Source organism: Elephantulus edwardii, unplaced genomic scaffold (genome assembly GCF_000299155.1).
Source record: "Elephantulus edwardii isolate Elephantulus edwardi_28Jun2011 unplaced genomic scaffold, EleEdw1.0 scaffold00033, whole genome shotgun sequence".
NCBI classification, from domain to species: domain Eukaryota; kingdom Metazoa; phylum Chordata; class Mammalia; order Macroscelidea; family Macroscelididae; genus Elephantulus; species Elephantulus edwardii.
In genome coordinates, this window is record NW_006399783.1 from 6,790,345 (window position 1) to 6,813,489 (window position 23,145).

Consider the following 23,145-nt stretch of genomic DNA (forward strand, 5'->3'; position numbering starts at 1 on the left):
CTCCAAAATGAAACAGCAATAGCAATAGCAATAGGCAATAGGCCCTCGGACCCAACCAACATTTAAATACAAAGGCCCTCATAAAGATTCCAGACGCATATGGTTTAGGAAGTGGATGCCACTCCTGCTTCCAAACCTGAATCAGTCTGGAGCTCTACCAAACACTGACCATGATAGGCAGCCAATTACGATGTTTAACACACCTATGGCACAACTGTTCATCATCGCAGCAACTCCAAGTTAACTTCAGTAGAGCAAATAGATCACTGCTGGACCACTTAAAAGAACGTTCACCCCAAATCAATTAACATTTGGCCTGATGGCCTGTGGTCCTGTGGCCTGCCCAAATGCTGGTAGACTATGAGCCAGAGACCTTGCAGCCATCTGGCAAGTCCAATCTCCTGACACCCACTTGGGGTGAAAATAAAGCCAAAAGAATCTTGAACGTTCCTAATGAGACCCTCAGCAAGGCACGAGAATCTATCAGCCAGCATCAAACCTATTCCCAATAGCCATCGGCCTGCAGACATAGCTGTACATTATGATTAATTCCACTAAGTTGGTTCCAATTCACAGCAACTTAAAGATCAAATTTCCAAAGCTGTAAATCTTTATCAGAGGAGATCACCCATCTTCCTCACATACACCAGTAGGTGGACTCAAACCTCTGACCTTTCAATTAGCAGCCATGTAACACTGCACCACCAGAGCTCCTTTATTTCTATTTCCAACTTTGTGAGAAAGTGCCAGACCACCTATCATGGTGGCTGGACCATTTTAGATTCCCACCAGTAGTGAGTAAGTGTTCCAACCTCTCCACAACCTAGCCAGCATTTTTTGTTTGCTGCTCTGTTGAAGTTTGCTATTGTTGCTGGGGTGAGTTGATATAGTTGTTTTAACTTGCGTCTCTCTAATAGCTAGGGAATTTTGAACATTTCTTCACATGTGTGTTTGTCATATGAATATTTTTTTTGGTGAACTCTCTGATCATACCCTGTGCCCATTTCGTAATTGGGTCATTTATCTTTTTCTTGTTGAGGTGCTAGAGTGTTCTATATGCTAGAGTAGTCTATAAATTTTAGATATAAATTCTTTATCAGATATGTCATTGTCAAATATTTTTCCCAGTCTGTGGGTTTCCTTTTCATCCTGTTGGAGAAGTTTCTGATGTGCTAGGTCATGGTATTTTCCATTGCTTCCTATGCATCTGGAAGTTGGAAGACTGAAGAATCTAAGCCTTTGAATTGTAGTGCTGCCTGAGAATACTGAATATCACATGGACTGCCAAAAGAACAAATAAGTATGTCTTGGAAAAAGTGCAACCAGTCTCCTCCTTAGAGGCAAAGAAGGTGAAACTCTTTCACTTATTTTGTGTTGCTGAAGATTATTAATATCCTATGTGGCTGACTCTGAGAAGAATGGGAATCCCAGAACACTTGATCGTTCTAATGCGAAACTTATACTTGGACCAGGAGGCAGTTGTCAGAACAGAGCAAGGGAACACTGCATGGTTCAAAATTGGGAAGGGCGTACGCCAGGGATGCATCCTATCTCCATACCTTTTCAACCTATATGCAGAACAGATTATCCAGGAGGCTGGGCTCTATGAGGAGAAATGTGGGGTCAGGATTGGTGGACGATTTATCAACAATCTGCGTTATGCGGATGACACAACCCTGCTTGCTGAAACTGAGGAGGACCTGAAGCGCCTGCTGCAGAGTGTCAAGGACTGCAGCCTACAATGTGGATTGAGGCTCAATGTCAAGAAGACAAAGATTCTCACCACTGGACCAATCGGCAGCATCAGGATGGATGGTGAAGAGATTGAGATTGTACACAGCTTTAGTTTGCTTGGCTTCATAGTCAACAGTCTTAGCACCAGCAGCCAGGAAATTAAAAGGCGCATTGCCATGGGAAAGTCTGCTGTTAGGGACCTCTCCAAAGTGCTGAAGAGCAGTGGTGTCTCTCTGGAGACTAAGGTGCGTCTGATACAGGCCATGGTCTTCGCAATCACCTGTTATGCATCAGAGAGTTGGACAATGACCAAGGAGGATAGAAGGAGAATTGATGCCTTTGAGCTGTGGTGCTGGAGAAGAGTACTGAGAATACCATGGTCTGCTAGGAAAACAAATAGATTTGTCCTGGAGAGGGTTAAACCGGGTGGCTCGTTGGAGGCAAGGATTCTGAGGCTCCGTCTAACTTACTTTGGACATGTTGTGAGGAGAGACCAGTCCTTGGAGAGGGACATCATGCTTGGGAGGGTGGAGGGACGGCGCAGGAGAGGAAGGCCCTCTATGAGGTGGATTGATTCAGTGACTGGGATAATTGGGATGGGAGTGTCAGAGACAGTGCGATTGGCACAGGACAGAGCGGAGTTTAGGGCTGTTGTACATAGGGTCGCTATGAGAAGCAGGCGACTCGACGGCACATAACAACACAACAACAACATGGACTACCAAAGGAACAAATAAATCTGTGCTGGTGGAAATGCAACCAAGGTGCTCCGTAGAGGCAAAGATGACGAAACTTCTTCTCACGTACTTCGGGCACGTTGTCAAGAGGGGCCAGTCCTTTGGAGGGTCAGTGAAAGCGAGAGAGAGCCTCAAGGAGGTGGACCAACAGAAAGATTACAACAATACACCTGAGCAGGCTGGAGATTGTGAGAATGGCAGTTCAAGGTTCAGATCTGCTGTTGATGGCACTGCTGTGAATTGTGACTGGCTATTAATATTATAGTTGTGTTGGAGGTGATGCTGTCCCATGCCAACCTTATGTGGGCAGAGGAAAAGTGCTTCATAGAGCTTTCAATGCTGTGACCTGTCAGAAGCAGAGTGCCAGGCCTGTCTTCCTAGGTACCACTGGGTGGATCTGAACCACCAACCTTTCAGCTAGTCAAACCACCCAGGGACTCACTCTTACTTCTATTACCTTTAACAGAACCTCAGTGTCCCTTACAATTGTTTTTTTTCCTTAGAGCAAAATCAAGGCATTACCTCTACTTAACTCCCCACTAGAGGAACGGGTAGCAGTTAAGGATATACACAGAGTAAAATCAAACAAACACACAAACTTCAGGCTGGATTTCAAAGCTGTTTAAGTGGAGAAATTTCTTGAGGAACCCAGCCACCTCCCACCCTGGAGATCTGGGCTGCTTTCAGTGACGTGCGTCTGTGTGTGTCTGTTCTCTGTAAAATGTACGCAATATGTGCCTCTATTACACTTCAATTACTCACAGGTCAAACTTACACGTTTGCTCAGCACGTTCTGTGGGCCACTAAACTATAATAATTAAGCTCCACTTATTTAGTGCTTACCAAGTGCTGTGTATTATGCTAAGTGCTTTAGATGCATTATTTCATTTAATCCTCCCACCAATCCCTTGAGTTAGGGACTATGATTGTTTCCATTTTGCAAACAAGAGGTAACTTGCCAAAGTCACAGAGTTAGATGGATTTCCAGCCAAGCCAGCTGACTCCACCACCTGCATTATCACATCTCCCAATTTCTACAAGCAACTCGACGACTGGAACGTGTTTAGCAAATGTTAAAATACTTCCATTATACCCGTTTCTGGATTACATGTGGCTCAACAAATGTTAGGTATCTTAGTATCAACGGACTACACGGCTTAACTGAAAATGATTCATGAGCAGTTTTAGCATTTTCCTTTCCCAGATGACAACAGCTTCTTTAACTTAATCCCTTGAGACACTCAAGTTCTTTAATAACTAGAGAGAATGGGATTTCTGCTCTGGGCCAGAGTGCGTGTGAAAGGCCTGGCGACAGTGGGGAGAGCCCACGGGTGGAGAAGTCATAGCACAAAAGAAACAGAGAGGTTGGGGGCAGCCTCACCTGGACATACGTACTCCTTCTTCTGCACGTCTGCCACATTGAAGCCTCGCAGGTGCACAGGAGCCATGCAGAGTGTGAACTGGCCAATGGACCGCCGCTGGCGCAGCCAGTCAGAGAGCCAGGCCAGGTGGCAGTCACAGTACAGGTGATTGGAGTGGAGACGCCTGGGAGGGAGAGAGGCAGAGGGAAGGCGTGGTCATGGAGGGGCTCAGGGTGCCTGGAACTGGTCAGACAGAGCAGTGAAACCTGTGTTCCCTCCCCGGTGTGATAATCCTCATGACCTCGGGAAGTCACTCTCCCCACACTGTTCAATGACTGAATGGATCCCAACCCTTTTATTGCAGGGCCACAAATGACAGTTATCTTCACATGCAGGGCACACCCAGGGTTTTTACAATTCCTTATTTCTTAGTAGGGGTCATTCCACCCTTTCCTTTCCCATCCAAAAAAAGCCTCTCAGCTCACAGGACAGAGAGAGTGATGTTACTCTCGTGGCAGTCCTGATGGAGTCAAGCTTGCAAAGGGGTGACTCATTTGCAAATGTCTTTTCTCATTAGCATGAGTTACAGTTAGTTGAACATGAGACTATAAATGCTCCAGTCTGTAGTGACATCCTGGCTGATACCTGTTGTGGTCTTTAATTCTTTACTTCTCTATCTCCATTCCCACACTAAATAGCCTTTGACAAGCCACCTGAATGCAATGCTAGTGGACCACTGTCACTGTGGGCACAAGCCAGGGTGAGCAGGGGACAGAGAGAGAGAGAGGCACTTTCTGAAGAACATAATTTATCACCATCTTCCTATCTAAATAAAGAATTATCCATACCAGACTCTTGTAATACATACTTACTCCTCACTTATCAACCTGGTTATGTTCCAAAGGTTATTATCAAAATACTGATGTTAAGCAAAAATAGAGAATGACTAATTACATAACTGCCAAATTAAATCACTACTTAGTATCAAATCACATAACTGCCAAATTTCATGATTGCATAACTACCAAATAACATCACTGCATAAGTTCCAAACTAAATTATTACATAACACCAAATCAAGTAACTGCCAAATTAAAAGACCATGTAATGGCCAAGCTGCATGAGTGCCAAACCATTGAGTATCACAGTCCAGCCAAGGTGAGATTCCTAACCTTTACCAGCGCTGTCAGTATAATCTCACCTTGTACCTTAGCATTCATTGCTGTTGGGTGTACATCATTAGTATGCAAAATAGAGATTAGATTTTTTTCAACTATTCTTGTAAATCAGAAATTTCAGATTATAGTCCTTAAGTAAGGGACAGATGTATAGCAATCTCTCTCTAGTGCCTTTCCTCTCAAAGTTCAATTCAATCTTGTATATTTGCTATTCTGACTGACTCAGGTACATTTAAACAGTCTTCACAACCAGTTCCAGGACTTTGAAGCTTTCCCCATCTAGCAGCTGTGACTCCAGGTAAATATTTTGTGAGTAAGATTTGACTTCGCTAGAGGAATCTGCGTGTCCCAGTTGAAGAGAAATCCCACTTGGATAAACAATTGGAACTTCCTTTCTCTTCAGTAGGAAGTAGTCCATGGATATTCTGTACTCCTCTCCAAAACTACAGCTCAGAGATGCCATTTCTTCTTCTGTCATCCTTATTCATTGGATACCAAAGGAACCAACAGGTATGTGTTAGAGAAAGTACAGCTAGAGTGCTCCTTGGAAACAAAGATGAGAAAGCTTTGTCTCACACATTTTATACACGCTGCTCGGAGAGGCTATTTCTTAGAGAGGGATATCATGCTTGGCAAAAGAGAGGAAGACCTTTTACCAGATAGATTGACAACAGTGAATGCAGCAAGCAATGGATTCAAGTACATCAGAGATGATGAGGATAGCAGAGGATTAGGATAGTGTTCAGATCTCTTGTCCATAGGGGTGCTGAGCTGTACTCGACGGCACCTAACAACAAGAAGAACTAGGAGGCAAGCTAAAGAGATGCAGATCTTACTCATCACTCCACATGGTCTCCCTACCAGATTTCTAAGAATCTTTCCAATCTTCACATTCCCAACAAGCCAAGGCCACTAGAAGTGTTTGTAGGTAGGGTTTATATGTATTTTTTAAAAAAGTAAGTAAAATATAATACTGTTAACTCCAATTTCTGATGAACCCATGTGTATAATCAGAATAGAATTGCGAGCATTGAGTTTTCAATGGATTTTTAAGAAGCAGATTTCCTGGCCTTCTGGGTGTTCCTCTGGATGGACTTGGACTCAAATCTCCACTCCCGGTTAGCAGCTAAGCACGTTAACCATTTATTTGTATCATTCAGGCACTTTATAGTCATAGCAACTCATCATAATCCCAAGTCTCTGAAACCAATAGCAAGTGCCCAAACTTGGGCATGCTAATCAGCTAGCGTTGTCTTGGGACTCTCAAATGCTCTGTGTCAAGACAATTAACACTGACTGGCAGCCTGAAGGAGCAGCTCAGTCCACCTCTATGCCTAGAATGGAGAGAGCTGAAGGGCTCTTGATCACACTCCACTTACTGTAAGGTCAATATTGCTAAACACAGGCCAAGTGCAGCTCACTTTTGCCGAGTGCGCGCAGAACCTTCCTGTCACTGTGTGCTTGATACAGGGGGCCTGGGCTGCTTCAGTCACCCTCACTTCAGGAAGTCCCACGCTACTTCATATCATACTATATGGACCCATATCCCACATAAAATATCAATTACTTTTCTGCTAAAAATAAACCTACTTTATGACTGTGTTTTGAAAAGTCAATTTTTGCTTTATTTCCTTTTTTTCCTATTTCAGAACCAACAGTTTAAGGTTGAACACATTTGCAAAGGCCCTTGAAAAGATCTTAGGACCAAGGTACCATGCCCCTAACGGATGGCTTTGCTCTCCAGCTCACAGGTTGTTGCTGAGGAAAGTGGGACTTCCTTTTAGCCTGACTTTGCAGAAAGAGGGATGGTGGTGATCTAAGTGGAGAAGAAAAAATCCTAAACTAGTAGGAAGGCTCATGTGTGAAGCAGTTGGATTCTGGAGGGAAGTTCTCTTGTTTTAGTTGGAAGTCAGGTGTAAACTTTTTTTTTTCTTATTTCATTCACAATTGTGTGCGAACTGATTGAATTTAGCTAAACAATCAACTGTGGGCTGGAAGCCTCTTATTTAAGTCAATCAGAACCTGGTGGGTGAGCCTTTGTATTTAAAAGTCAGTTAGGAGTTAACTGTGTTTGGGAAGAACATTCTAAGTGGTACAACATTGGTCTGTCAGTTTGCTGTCCTGGGGTAACTTAGGGTTATTGTGATACTGAATGCTGTGCCACTGGTTTGTCAAATGCCAAAATGGTTATCTATGGGGGACAATGTTTGGTGCAGCTCCCAAATTAAGACAGCCTTGGCAGCAGGATTGGCACCCACTTCCTAAACAAGATGCCTTTGGAAACTCTACGAACATTAATTAGAGAAATGATGATAGTTATAGAACAGGGTTCAGATCTTTTGTTCATAGGGTCACTATGAATCATGCTCAACTCAATGACACTCAACAACAACAAGTGGGAAGTTTGAAGCAAGAAAGGAAGAGCTCGATTTACTATTTGTTCAATAAGCAGGATTATGAAAACCTGCTGGAGAGTCAGCTCTAAGTTGGTTCCAACTCACCAGCAATGACAGAAAGAGACTGTGCTGAGTACAGAGAGGGAGCCTGGTGGTGAACTTCTACCTCAGTACCACTTAACTAACTGCAAACAAGTGGATTCTGGCTCAAAGTGACTTTATGACAGTCACAGTAGAAGGGTGCTCCATAGGGGTTCTTGTGGCTGATTTGTAGGAGGTATACTGCCAGGCCTTTTCTCTGAGGTACCTCTGGGTAGACTTGAATGTCTGATCTTCTTCCTGGTTAGCAGTTGAGCATTTAATAACCATTTGTGCCCCCGAGGGACTTCTTTAGTTGACCAATATTTCCTTAAAATTGTGAAGGAGAGGAGTATGCTAGTAGCACAGTCTTATTTTGAATACTAGCTCTTTATCACTAGAAATCTCAGCATAAATTAGAAGCAGCTATTAGCTGCCCCTAAGACAGAGAGAACTCTATGGCCAGTAAGCCTAACAGGTTTAAAGGCTGTCCATGGAAATCACAGCCATCAGTCAGTCCATGGTGACAAGACGGAGCATAGGCAGCCTGCACTGACACGTGGACGGTGAAGGAAAGGCACCCTTCTGTGTGCCAGAAGAACTGGAGCTGCTTAATGAGTCTAGATTTTATCTGGGCACTTGCCCTCCTTGGCAGTGGGGCCACAGAGATTCACTATAAGGCACTGAACATGGGCCCATGAGGCAGATAAATGTGAACAAATTCCTGTCAATTCCAATCAAGGAAAAGAGATCAATGGGACAACAAAAATGGGCTTTAGGTAAGTCAGATCCTTACTGAGCTGATTAATTTCTGGGATAACAAAAATGTCAGAGGGTTTCGTTTGGGAAGATTATATTAGGTTGGCTTTCTGTCTCCAATGCCCAGCTCTGAGCTTGTGCTCTTCTTGTCTCTGATCTACATGTCCTTGACCCCTTTGCTGAGTTTTGTAGGCATTTCTCTCCTTCTAAATGGGTCCAAGGAGAAGAGGTGGCCAAGACTGACTCAGAAGTCATGCCCTGGCTCTTATCAGAGGGACAGGGTGACAGACAGCTCAGCACCGGCCACCAGAAACATAAGATCAACCAGGCTGGCTTTTTTAAGACCTTTTCCCCCATATTGTGTTTAAACTGGGCAGCATCAAGCTAAGCACTTAATATTAAAACAAAAACAGGATGATCATGAAGCTTGGAGCTTGAGCCTGGCATGGCTAGGAATATTCGTACTCCTCTTGAGTGAGAATGGAAATGGTTTAATTATGTTAAATTATGCTGATGAGTTGTGATGACAATGACATGGCATCAGGAAGTCTCTGCAGGCCACGGGCGGTGTGGAAGCTCTGGTCTCCCCGCCCTCTACTCCCCATGATGCCCTATTATTGCTCCTCCTTCATGGTGGTCTCAGCTCAGACATTGGCTCTGGATGGTGCACTAGTTAACATGCCCATCTGTTAACCCAAAGGGGGGTGACCTGAGTCTACCAAGAGCACCTCAGAAGAAAGTCGAGATTTACTTCCCCCAACAAGGTAGACTGACAACTCTACAGAGCACAGTTCTGCTCTGACACATGGAAGGTCACTATGAGTCACAAATGACTAGGTACAAATGGTGAGGTTTATCTGGAACACTGGGTCCTGGATTTTTCAAATTTGGCTCCGGAAAGTTATTGAGCTCCGGGCCCTTGTTTAATCAGCCTTATGACTGAGGTATTCTTGGTGCTTTCTTCCTAAGGCTGGTGTGAGGACTGAAGGAAAACACAAGAAGTGCTTAGCATAGGCTTGACACATCACAAATCACTCAAGAAATGTTCACTGTCGCCAAGGTTGTGAGGAGAGTATGTGCATCTACCTCCAGACTCTATTTTGTCTCTTAACTAGAGAGATGCTGCCGTTGTTGTTGTTGTGTATGATCTAGGTGGAACTGACCCATGGCTGACCTTCCAGTGGGTTTTGAGAGGCAGTAAACAGCACAGGAGAAGACTATCTATCCTTCCCCCACAGAGCAACTGGTGGAGTCCGACTGAGTACCTCTGCATTGACAGTGCGATTCCTTCCCATTAAGCCACCAACGCTCCCTGGGCGAGCTTATACTTATTTTTTCTCTACATTTTATTTTATTGTTGTTGAGGATATATGCAGCAAACTCTATTGGTAATTAGGCAGTTTCTTCACATGCAATGCAGTGACTCTGATGACAGTCTTGTGGCTGTGCACACTCCTTGTCTGAGGTTCCTCCATCACTCTCATAAGCCCACTGCTTGTAGGTTCCTATCTGATCTCTTGAGTTGCTGTTTTCACAAGGCTTATTTAGACATCAAAGCATCAAGGTAGCTACTTGGTTCCTTCATGTTGTCCTGCAATCTTCTGCTGATGGAAACACTACACTCAGTGTTGATGAAACCACCTTTACAGAACATAAGGTGAATGAATACAAATGCCAATTTATAAAAGGTGCCTTTTAGCCACAGACACTAAATTAAATTTCCAGCAAATCCTTTTAGAGAGGGTCAGTGTTCATTTTCTATAAAATGTGGCTTTCTGAATTCAATATAAAAGCTTTCCTTTAGAAATCCCATTTATGACTTCCTTCCCTTCTCAGCCCTCTTCTCCACCACTAGCAGTTCCCCCCACCCCCTTTAATTACAGTGAAGGGGGATTAGTCAGCTCAAGTCTCCAGGGAGTTCTATACAGAGCCATCTCTGAAATTAAACTAAAGAGAAAATGGCAGCAGGCAGGGAGCAAAGAGAACATACGAGATTGATTGATTGATTCGGGCTCATCAGATGAGTGTTCAGAACCACAGAGAAGAATGACAACAGAAGCAGGAGAGAGGCATCCTCCCGCTCTCTTTCTCCGTGTCCACGCGCTCCAAACAAAGCAGCCAAGGGCCAAGCGTAGCCCTTTCTCTCATGCTCAGGGACTCAGCCCTATCTTTGCTATTTCTGCTTCTATTTGAGAATAAACCAAAAGTAGGCAGGTACACATCACAGCTCACATGCCTCAGCCATGGCATCAGGAGGGATCTGACCCACCCTGGGAAGGCTGTCATGCTTGGTGAAGAAGAGGGTCGGCATAAAAGAGTGAGACCTTCAACAAGGTGGGCTGACACAAGGGAGCCCAACAACGGGCTCAAACACAGCAGGGGCTGTGAGGAGGGTGCAGGGACAGGTCTGTTCCATTGCTCATGGGACCACCATGAGTCAGAGCCAACCTGACATCACCTGACAACAACAACATCACAGAGAGTCCCTGAGTAGCACAACAAGTTAGAGCCCTTGGCTGCCAGCTAAAACATTAAAGGTTCAAGTCCACCCACAGGTGCTTTAGAAGGAAGGTGTAGTGATCTACTTTGGAAAAACCAGCTACTGAAATCCCATGAAGTGCAGTTCTACTCTGACCCACAGGGGGCACCATGAGTTGGGAATGATTTGGCAGTAACTTATTTTTATTTTTAACTAAATTACGGAGGAGAGCGCTTTAGGAGCTGGACTGTTGATTTCTGATGATGAGAATAATTTTCCTTTGATTTGGTCCATCTGTCTGGGGAGCTGCAGTCCCAGCACCATAAAGGCCACGGGTGGCTTCTTCCTCAGGACCTCTGGGCCGCACTCACCTCAAGCTCACTTGGGGCTAGGGTATGGTCTTTGAAGACTAAACAATTTCTCCTTAAAATTCCCTTACTGCACCATTACAAATGAGAAAGGAAGCAAAAAGGGCAGATCGTCTTGGTCTGAATTATAAATATGAATGTGAAGGACCACAGGAAGACTCTAGGAAGTAAACTTGGAAGGTGAGCCAGGACTATCTCGGTGGCACAGTCTGTAGGGAGCTGTGCTGCTAACTCAAAGGCCACGCCTCTCTGGAGGATCGAATCTACCAGGGGCAGGAAGATGGACAGTCTCCTCCCATGCAATGTGCAGCCTGGTAAGCCCACTGGAGGGTCAGCTGTGAGTCGATTTTGACTTGGTGGCAATTGGAGTTATTTGTTGCTTGCATATCATGTACCAACACCTTACATGTTAGTTTCTTTCCTTCTCAATACAACCTTGACGTAGACATGAACACTCTTTACACATAAACTTGGAGGAAAGTAGATTTAAATTCAGCTCTGCTTGATGCCAAACTCTAGCTCTTTCTAAGGGTTCACAGGATTGTTTCTTCATCAGCTGTTTATTGCCGTTTGCTCCATTTTCACTTGGAAATAAGACTGCTCTTTTTTTTTCCCTCCCTAATACAAAAGAGTGGAGCAAGTGATTAAATACTCATCTACTAACTGAAAGGCTGATGGTTCGAGTACACTCCAAGGAACCTTGAAAGAAAAACTTGACAATCTTTCTGAAAAACTGGCTACTGAGAACCCCAAAGGGTACAGTTCAATTCTGACCCCTTTGGGACCACCATGAGTTGCAATTTATTTGATAGGAGCTAGTTTGACCTCCTTTTCCTCTAATGCCATGCTACTCACACTGACTGATCGTCAAGATTGCCTGTTAAGATCAGAGGGGGCGCTCTGCTCCTTAAGGTTCCGATCCAGTTAAGTCTGGGGTGGCTTCTGAAAGTTTGCTACTCTAACAAGGAGAGTAGAGCATTAGCAAGAAAGAGGTAAATTCTCAGTGAAGTGGACTGACTTCATGACTGCAGCTATAGGCTTAGGCATGGCAGAGATTGAGAGGATGGGACCGGATATGGCAAGGCTGGATCTATCATCCATAGGGTCATTGTGAGTGGTGGTCATCTTGAGGGCACCTACAAATGCAATAGCAGAGGCTGTGCTGATGGTCTAGGACACTGTCCTCGGAACCACTTTTCAAAAATTTTCAAATCTTGGGTTTCGTATCACTTCAACTAGAAGTCCTCCTTGCTGTTGAGTCTGAACCAACTCATATCTGGCCTTCCAGTGGATTTTCAGGAGGCTGTAAATGGCAGAAAAAGGTTGCTCATGTTTCTTCTGTGAGCTGCTGATGCATTTGAGCTTCCAGAGAAGCACCACCTTTGTGTTAACAGTACAACTCCCTACAGACAGCCAGAACTCCTTTCATACTGCTTCTTGTTGCTCTTGAGTGGACTGACTCATAGTGACCTTATGAACAATGGATATGACCTGTGCCATATTTGGCGTCATCATCATGATCTCTGGTATGCTCGAATTCACTGTTGCTGCTTCTTGTTGTTTGGTGCTGTTGAGTCGAATATAACTCACAGTGACCCTATCAACAACCCTGATCTGAACCCTGTCTTATCCTGTGCCATCCTCACAATCTCCGACACATTTGAGCCATTGCTGCAGTTACTGTGCAAATCGCCAGGTTGAGGGTCTTCCTTATTTTCACCACCCCTCCACTTTTCCAAGCATGAATAAGGAACAGCCTCTCCTAGCAACATGCTCAAAGTATGTGAGAAGAAGCTTTATCATCTTTGTCTCCATGAAGCACTCTGGCTACACCTTCTCTAAGACATATCTGCTTGTTCTTCTGGAAATCCATGGGATACTCAGGACTTTTCTTCAACACCACCACTCAAAAACATCAATTCTTCTACTATCATCCTTCCTAATTTTCTGGCTCTCAGCGGTAAAGCGAGTGACTGAAAAGACCTTGGCCTGAATCAGGTACACTTTAGTCTTCAAACTAACATCATTGCTCCTCAACAATCTGTAGAGATCCCTGCGTGCAGACTTTCCCAGTGCAATACATCTCCTGATCTCCTGACTGCTAGTACCAAGTGTACTAACTGTGGATCTAAGTAAGATGAAATCATTGATAGTTTCAATCTTTTCTCTATCTAACATAATATTGTCTATAATTCCATTATTCCTTAGGGGCCATATATAAGCTGGTAGCCCATTTAGGCCATATTTCAGTTCATATTTCTGAATAGTGTAGCCATAAGTTAACAATATAGTTTAGTGCATTATATACACCAGGTGCTTTACCTATGAAATCTCATGTGATTCTCACCAATACTTGTACTTGCACTAGAAGCACAGAGGTCAGGAGATAGGCTAGGCTAGCTTAGGCCACAGAAATAATGAAAGGGAACAGCAGGCATTCAACCCTGGCTGGCCTTAGCCCTTTGCCTAACTATGCTGAAAATACTACTGAGAACAAATTGTCATAGAAAGACATCTGGGTGGGTCCTGTCTGGAGTAGCCCACAAAGTCCATTTGAAGCAAATATGACTAAGGATGGTAAGTTATGGAGGGAAATCCCCAGGTAACAATGCACGAGAGGTGTGATAGGTATTGTGGGCTCCAGGAGATTTTCTTTCTGAGTACGTGCCCTGAAAATCTTGTTCCCATTTAACACATGAAAGATAAAGAACCAGGTTGTGGCATTCTAGTTTTAGAGTACCATCTAGCAAGCAGGTAAATATGGTGCATGTGGGCTGGACAGGATGAGGAGGTGGAGGGAACAGGATTTGATCTGCTCCATCATTCTCAGAAGGGAAAACTATAGCTATTGAGCTTCCAAGAGTTCATACAATAGTGAAGGAAGCGGAGGATGATTTACTCTATAAATCACCACTCCATATGCTCTATGAGATATAAAAATAAGAAGCTTTTTCAACAAAATGGAAAACACACAAACACAATAGAGGGACAGCTTGGTGGTGCTGTGGCTCAGTTCTCCACCACTGACTACACTAGTGAGTATCCCAATACAATTACCCACTCACGTAATTTTTAAAAAGTTACATTTACATTAAGCTGTAGTCTATTATGTGTTCTAGAGCATTCTGAAAAACATTGTGAGCATTACTAAAATGTGCCACAGAGGCATCAAGTGAGCACATACTCTGGGATAATGGCACCAAGGGACTTGCTCAACACAGGGTTACCATAAACCTTCAATTTGTGGGAGGAAAACCTCAAACACCTAATATCTGTGAAGTAGAATTATACAAGGCAATAAAACGGAGTATGCCTGTATAGAAAGACTTCCCAGGGGGCCAAGATGAAGAGAGATGACCTTCTCTAACAAATGGAGAAGAGTACTGAGGAAGCACTAGCTGGAGCTGTGACACTATTCACATGCCCCTCTTGCTCATCAACATACCCAGGAGTTAAAAACAGAAGGAGGAGGCATTTGAGTATAGGACCCATTAAAATAACTCTAGCACAGTAGGGGTGTGGTGATAAGCAGCTTACAGATCACATATTGGGCTTGGTGACTGCGACATGGAAGGGGAAAGAAGTAGGGAGCTTTTACTCACAGGGTGCGAATCTTCGGCATGTGGTTGAAACTGGTGACCAGGATACGGCTGATGTTGTTGTTGTTGAGGGTGCTGCAGAGAGAGAAAGGAGTCAAGGTCAACAGGGAGCAGGGTGCTGGTGGGACATGGAGACACCAAGTGCCTTACCGGGGTGGGGGTGGAGGATAGCTTTGACCAACACAAAAGATCAATTAACATCAACAGCCAATGGCCAGTTGGTAGGGGAATTGGAGAAAGGTGGACAGATGTCCAGGTAATAAGAAAATAAAAGTACTGTCTTTTCTGGGTAGATCACTGTTCTCTCAGTTTTTATCCATCTTGAGTTAAAAACATCACTTCCTGACATCCTGCCCTGTGCCAGTGCCTCATCCTAACACTCCTAATTCTTACAAATACCATGCAAGTTGTCAGAACTCTGGTGGCCTAGAGGGTAAAGAGTTGCACTGTCAACCCAAAGGCAAGTGACTCAAATCCACCAACCTCCCCGAGGCAGAAAGATGGGCAATCTCCTTCCATGCACATTTATAGCCTTTGAAAGCTCATTGGAGGGTTAGCGATAAGTCAGTTCTAATTTGATGGCAATAAGTTGGTTTTTCCTTTGCTTATGTTTGCTTTCACTATACATAGAAGGAAACAGATGTACATCATTTAGCTTATTAACACCCATTAGCTGTTGTTGAGTACTTTACCATCTGCACCACTAACAGCCTCTATTACAGATGAGAAGGTCCCTGAGGAGGGCAAGTCTAATGGTTGGTAATATAAACCCATCCAATGGCATCACAAAACAAAGAGTTAGTGATCTGCTTTTATAAAGATTATGGCCAAGGAAACCTTGATGGCAATGGACTTGGTCCATTGATGAGGACACGGGGACACAAATGAGGTCTCACAGGTGGCCAGTTCTGGAAACGGAATTTGAACCCAGCACTAGTAGTTGTTCCCCCCTCCTCCCCATATCATACACGTGCTACATGCCAGGCATTATTTTAAGCATTTAGCATGAGAGAGAAATAAATCCATGAACAAAATTAACGTTGCTCCATTCTGCTTAGTTAATAATTTCACCAAGGTATTAATACAGACATTAGGCATTGCAGGAAGTTGAACTCATTAAGCTGTTTGTTTTAGATAGGCTTTGAGGGAGGGTTACCCTTCCCATTCCACAGACCCAGATAGGCTTGAGAATGTGTCATCAGACATGGCTGAACAGTTTATCACTGCCAAGAATGCTGACCTCTCCTGCCTTTAAGGGGGCTTTCCGAGGGCTGAGGGCTTATGCCTACACGTCTCTCCACCATCATAGGCCTGGCTCTTGGGCAGAAACAGTTGCTTCATTTCTTTTTGTATCTATCCTAAAGCCAACGTGGGGATACCTCATCAAGACTGTTGATTGACAACTGGTTAAAAAGCCAAGCATGCTCATCTCTCACAGGCAAAGAGCAAGAAGTCTTTGTGAAGAAAAGGCTTGCTTCTTGCCACACCCAGCAATTCAACGGCAGGTGGAATTCACAGCCCAGTCCTAATTTAGCTGAATATACAGTACGGTTACACACTGGGCCTGGACAGTAACTGCATCCGGCAGGGAGATAACTTATTAATGCCTTACTACACTGATATTTAAATGGGAGCCATAATGAGAGCTATAAAACATTTACGATAATAGCAATTATTCCAGACCCAAGATGACTAAACACAGCATTCAGACTTTCATGATTTGCTGCTTGGGAATGGCTAGCGCAGGGATGTCAGAGGGCTGGTAACCTCTTGGATGCTGATCTCCATGGTAGCTAGGGTTTGCGTTCCCCTGATAAACACACATTTACATGATTTGTAGCCTTGGCAGCTTTTCCTGTGCAGGGAGTTCTGCACTCTCTCTGTTTTTTGTGCCCCTGTCTAGGAAATTGGCATTCAAGGGGGGTCTTGTTGTCATAACCCCAATAACACAGAGTAGCATCAGTGAGCACCTGGGCCTCAAAGGTTTGAATTCTGTTTCAGTCACTTACGCATAAGCTTTTAAAAACCTCATTAAGTTTTCTCCTGGAGAGATTAATAGTGCCAAACTCATAGAGTTATACTGGTGATTAGATGAGATGATATTAGTAATTGCCAACATTAACTGAGTGCTAGTTGTATGCCAGGGGGCTCTGTAGCCTCGTGGTAAGGAGGTGCGCTGCCAATACAAAAGCCTGGCAGCTGCTTCACGGGAGGATGATGGGCAATCTCCCCACGTGGTTTACTGAATATGAATACCAGCCAGAGAGTCGGCTGAGTTGGTCCCAATTCAATGGTATAGAACAATATAAGCTGTAAACCAGAATCCTTGGCATGTGCAAATAGCTAACAAGTTCATCTGCTAACTGATAGGAGGTTCAAGTTCACGCAGAGGTGTCGAGGGAGAAAGGCCTAGAGATTTACTTTTTAAAAACCCCAGCCACTGAAAACACTATGGACCCAGCCATACATATGGTTTCACCAGGAATCAGCATCAACTTGACAGCAATTGTTTTGATTGTATGCCAGGCTAGCACTGACCTAAAAGTTCTACTTGGACCATCTCATTTGACTTTTTCAATCATTTCATGAGCCAGGAGTTTTTAATATCATTTCCATTTCACCAGTGGAGAATGTGGTGGTGTCAGGCTTCTAATTCAAGATGCAAAACCAGAAACATACATGACTATGACTGACAATAACCTCCCATTAGATTGCTGATTCTGAGAGTTATGGTGGCCTGGTCAGTCTCACCTTGTTTAACAAGTTCACTTTCCCATCTCTTGGAAGATGTCTGCTCTGTTTCTCTGGAGAGATTGTGAGAAAATGTACTTTCCTCCAAGTCATCTGGGTAAGTGGAGGTTCACTGACCCCCAAGGTAAATGCTCTTTATTCTGCATGTCCCATGAGAATGAATTCAAGGTCAAGGTCAATGTCAAATTAATGCTCTACACTTCAAAGCCTTCTTTCTTCCCTTACATTACCACAGATTATGGAATGGGAATTTTGGCATGAAATAGAAATAAGGCCATTTCCCCCACACAGGATTTAAGAGACATAGCTTCATTTCTATGTCAAAAAATCTTTATCTCACTATAAGTTCCATATTTACATCAAGACTATTTATAGTCTCAATAGTAAGGAGTTACATTGTTAACCCAAAGGCATGTGGATTGAATCCACCAGCTGCTCCTTGGGAGACAGATGGGCAATCTACTTTCATGGGATTTACTGCCTTTGAAAATGCACTTGGAGCATCAGTTATAAGTCAATTCAACAAAATACACATATAGTCTATGTACTGTGTTCAGGGTCATTCTGCTTTTCCTTAGTGCCCTATCTGTCATACCCTGACTCATGGTGACTTCATGTGTTAAAAGAATGGACTTGATTAAAGGATTTTCTTGACTATTAATGTTATGGAACAGACCACCGGCCCTTTCTTCCTAACCACTGAAGGCTAGGCTTGAAGTACCAACCTCGAGGTGGGCAGCAAAGTGTACAATCATTCGTGGCACCAAGGACATCTGATTGAAACACAAATGTCTAGTTTTTAGTAGGAATCACTCTCCATATTTAAATGATCCATGTGGAGGATGCTAGCCCCAACGGCACTCTTTATCTCTAGACTGAGCACTAGAAAAAGAGCAGTGCATTTTTCCTGGGTCACTAGAGGACTCATGGATTTGTTAATTGCTCCACAGCACATGAATAGGACCCCAGTGCCCTGGAAGAATCTGTCATTCTTCACATCCCCAGTTAACGGCTCTCCAGTAATGATGAATGCATGGAGAAGTGGTGCAGGTCTGTTCTAAAGCTTGGCAAACTACTGCCCACAGGCTAAATCCTGCCTAATGAAGCCTGCGTGTTGCGAGTCAAGTTGTACCTATTTGTTCACATGTGATCTATGGCTGCCTCTGAGTTACAACTGCTAAGTAGTTTTGATAGAGACTATATAGCCCTCAAAGCCTAGCGTAATTATTACTTTCCGGCTCTTTACAGAAAATGTCTGAGTCCTGTGTGTTCTAGAACCAGGTAGTCAGAAGAAGGGATTAGGTCAAGAGGCTTTTAAAAAACTCCTCAGAAAACCAAAATCAAAACAAACACCCCCACAAAAAAAAAAGCTCAACACTGGCAGGAAATCTCTAGTGGTAGTCCTGGGATTCAAAAGCAGCCAGCATCACTCCAGAAACCCTACACCTGGGCACACACTGTCCCCACAGGATCAGGCCCACTGGTTCTGTAAACTGCAGTGTTGTGATGGAGTCAGATCAAGAGACAGGGTCAAGAGACAGGGCAAGTGAATCCACCCTGGACGGGGTGCAGAATGAGGCTGGGCAGTGGTTCTCAAAAGATGCTCTCAGACCTACACCATCACCTTATAATAAATGTAAATCCACAGGCCTCATTCCAAATTTATAAATCAGAACCTCTGAGGTGAGGCCCTGCCATGTGTTTCAACAAACTCGAGGATTCTCGTGCTGGCTTGTATTTGAAAACCACTGAACCAGTATGGAGAGAGTCCTTCCCCCAAGTTTAAACCCAGACTCATCACTCAGTGTTGTGTCAATTCTAACACATGGTAAACCCTGTGGGTCCAGAGCAGGACTGCTCAAGGGACCTTTGGAAGCAGATAACCAGCTCTTTCTTCTGCTGCACCTATAGGGGTTTGAACCACTCTTGGTAATGTCAGGGTAACTTATCCAAGTGCAGAGAACACTATATAGACTACTCTCTTGCTGCTTTGGGAGGTAAACTCTTTTTTCCCAATTATTCCTTTAAGAAGACATTGTGTTTTCCTGCTGAGAAAGAGGCTACCCTCTGAGACAGCAGGCAGCCCTCACTGGAGGCAGCTGTAATCACCGTTAGGGAGCTCCAACTTGCTTCCTTTCTCCCAGCTCCTCTCTGCTGAGCGCTAATGGGTGGTTCTTCCTGGCATCACTCAAGATAGCCATCTTTGATCTGGAGGAGCCAAGTCCAGCTGTAGCCACACCGCCCTGGCAACCTTAATAAGGCTGACATTTCCCTCTGTCTCCTCCGATTAGGCCGTCGCTTTATCACTCTGTGCTTTCCTGGCTCTGGGTGTAATCTGCGTGTTGTGTGTCCATAACACCATGTAATTGGCTCTAATGCAACGATATTATCTGTGAGCACGTATCACATAATTGTAAAACCCGGCAGCTGCAGTTAAGTGCCACTGCAGCCTTCTGGGGCCCACATTCCTGGGCGGGCTCCCTTTGGGATGGAAGCCCACTCTGCACAGGCGGAGTTTCAGGACCCTGCGGGCCAGGGGCCAGATAGTTCCGTTCATCCTCTGACTCCGGGCAGGGTGACTGCTTCCTAGACCTAGACAAATGAGGTGACTCCCTCCTCAACTGTCCCTAGGAAGGAGCCTCACTCTTGGTGAGCCATCAACAATCACACCATTAGGTTGTCTCTTTCAAGTGAGCCTGGAGATACCCTGACTTGTACTCACAAATGTGCATGTCTAAAGTCCAGCACTCCAAGTCAGGAAAATACAACTTCCCAGTGGGGTCTATATGGAATCCACAGGGGCAGACACATCCAAAGTCAGTGCAAACACAGAGGCTACACCTTGAGAGAAAATGCTAAACTGCAGGGCCTCAGGAGAGAGGACGGAGTTCACTTTCCCAGTCCTGCTGGGCTGAACTAGGGCCAAGGGACTAGAACCAAGGACACTCAGATGCTTTAGGAGCCTGTTGTCCTCCCTGGCTCAGACTTCATATCAGGACAGGCTTTTCCTGGTCCTGTGAAGGCTGCTGACTGGCAGCCATCATGGCACTAGGACCACTAATGACGGCAAGGCCCTGCATCACTACTGATGATGGCCAGGCCCTGCGTCCTCTGCTGGCGGCTGGAAAGGTGAATGCTGGTTGGTGACTCAGCTCTAGTAGACTATGTACAGGTGTCTTCTCTTGAGGATTTGACGCCAGGAAGACACCTGCTGAATGCATCGCGAATGCCAGCAGAAGTCAGAAAAAGGCATCCCCACGTTCCTGCTCCAGTCTAAGGTCTCAGACCATCCCCTGTACTCCTGAGCAACTCGGTCCCTGTGGCTGTTGCTCCGTCCATGTTTCTCTGCTATCAGGGCTGTGCTTCGTTCCCATCCAAACTGCACTGTTCATTGGCAGAGGGGACTAGGAAATGGCAGAAACCGGGGAGAATAACCTGCAACAGTGCATCCTTTAGCAAAGCCAAACCTGGATGTTACAGGTTCTCTCATGAACAGCGTATGTTCTTCTAATGAGCCAGTCTCGTAAAAAGAATGGCTTTGAGGTGAGCTTCCCGAGCTTTTACAATAAATATGTCCATGATCTTTAACATGGACAACAGTAAATAGTAATAATACTGATCATAAGAATAGTGCATCAAGAAGAATACTGATACCGTCTTTTAACCACTTACTATGTGCCAGCACCAGACTGAACACTCCTTTTACATGATGTCATTTAATTTTCTCAGTATTCCTAAGTTACTATTATTAATTCCTCTTTATAGCTAATACGATGAGGTCCCTTGGTGGCACAAATGGTTTCCACTTGACTGTTAATCTAAAGGCTGGTGGTTTAAACCCATTCAGCCCCTGACAATCTGCTTCTGCAAAGACTGCAGCCAAGAAAGCCCTGTGGAGCAGTTCTCTGTAACACATGGGGTCGCCATAAGCGAGAACCACCCCTGAGAGCAATGACAGCTCCTTGTTGTTGTAGTGGTGGTGGTGGTTCAGTGGGAAGCTAGAAAGACCCACTCACTAGGCCCCTATTCCGTTCCACAGCTATTGACTTGGTAAGCTAGTGTTCAAATTCAAGGAGACACGAGACTGAGCTCAAACTGCTGTCAGCTGGGCTCCCACCAGGAGCGACCCTGGGCTGGGTTTCCAAGGCTGTAGACTTCAGAAGAGGAGATTGCCTATCCTGCTCCCACGGAGCAATCAGTGCATGTGAACACGGGCAGCCACTGGGTCAGCAGCACTGTTTGCATAGGACAACGCCACCAGAGTGCCCCTCTGGACTTCCCCCATTGCACAAAACTACCCCTTGCAGGACTATCCTCAGAAAGACCATAAATGGCCATGTGCCACCTCTCGCGATGTGAAGGCTCATCGTGTTGGTAGGTGGTGCATCCGTCCCTCACTGACTTGTCATCGCGGTGACCACAGCACAGCCGTGTTTGTGTCCACGTGGAGGCTGCTCAGTGGCGTTACCCAACCCTCCTCCTAACCCCACAGCTCCTGGGTGCTAAGGAGGACAGGTGAGCGGCCGGCCGAGGAAGGACATGCAGAGACAGCTAAGTTTCGTCAAAGTCCCTCACAGCAAAACATCTAAGGATTACCAAATGCCCGGCTAGTCTTTAGTGTTGGACTGGCTCACTGGAAGTTCTGAGACTTCTCCAAACACCCAAGAAAGTACAGCTCTGCTCCTTAAATGAAGCTCATCCTTTGCCTGTTTAGGAGGGGGCTGGGAGTCTCTTGTGAGCAGATGAGGCAGGAGAGTTGAGAGTGAGACGGGGATCCGAGGAGGTGAGCGGAGGGTGATAAGGGATCGCTCTATACCGCCTGGCCTCTCGGGCAATTCTGGGTGCACTGTATTGCCGAGTTCCTTTATCTCCCCACGGACCGTTTAAATTAAAGCTCATAACCATTGTGTGGGCATATAATGAAAACAACTGATGCTGCACTGATTAGTCCATTACTCTCAACTGTTAGAAAACATAATGATCTCACAAGGGGCCTTATTCACTGACGTATAGCAGTTGAGCTCTCATTTGACACCTCAAATTAGCAGCCAAAGCAATAACAGCTGGGGTTTTGTCTCAATATTTGTACCCGACTCTAAAGTGATTTGGCACTGGGTGAGCGTTATTTTTAAACACAGAGCTCTCACCGCCAAGTAACATTTTAAATGGTCTCCAGGTGTCATGTAAAACCTACAGAAATAAATAAAAACAATCAGCTGCCAATTTGGGTCTTTGATGAGACAAATTCCTCAATGGAAGGGCCCGCCTTTGGGTTCTTTCTTCATTATATATTCATATTGTCATGGCCGAAATTCATCTCGCAACTAGCAGATGCTTGGTGTGAAAGGAAAAGAGAGAGAGAAAAAAAGATGCCTCCAAAATAATGGCGGAAAGAACAAAAAAGAGAGATGAATCCTCAAATCCTGCTATTGCTCAGTGAAGACACCTATGATGTGAGTACTCCTAATGTCTTAGCATTTCCAGCTTGACTCTGAACAAATCCTCGTTCATTTGAGAGCATCACAGAGATTGCCCAATTGAGAGTGGCTCAAAGCTTCTCAGTGACAACTCGAAATGTGAAATACCTTTAAGGATTGTATCAATAAGCTAGGCAGGCTCCCACCTCTCTTTAATCATTTACAAACTAGAAGATTAAATCATCACTCTCATGTATAACATTAGTGAGCACTCAGGCAGATGCCAGG

The 23,145-nt window shown here is 44.7% G+C and overlaps 1 protein-coding gene across 1 annotated transcript in view; it reads right to left on the reverse strand.

The window, feature by feature from the left end:
• Positions 1-23,145, reverse strand: part of SLIT3 (slit homolog 3 (Drosophila)) — a 915,040-nt gene that overhangs the window by 179,576 nt on the left and 712,319 nt on the right. Inside the window, exons 7-8 of the mRNA XM_006884333.1 lie at positions 14,693-14,764; positions 3,853-4,016 (exon numbers count right to left, since the gene is read on the reverse strand). Coding sequence (XP_006884395.1) covers positions 3,853-4,016; positions 14,693-14,764 — 236 coding nt within the window. The remainder of the gene's footprint in view (positions 1-3,852; positions 4,017-14,692; positions 14,765-23,145) is intronic.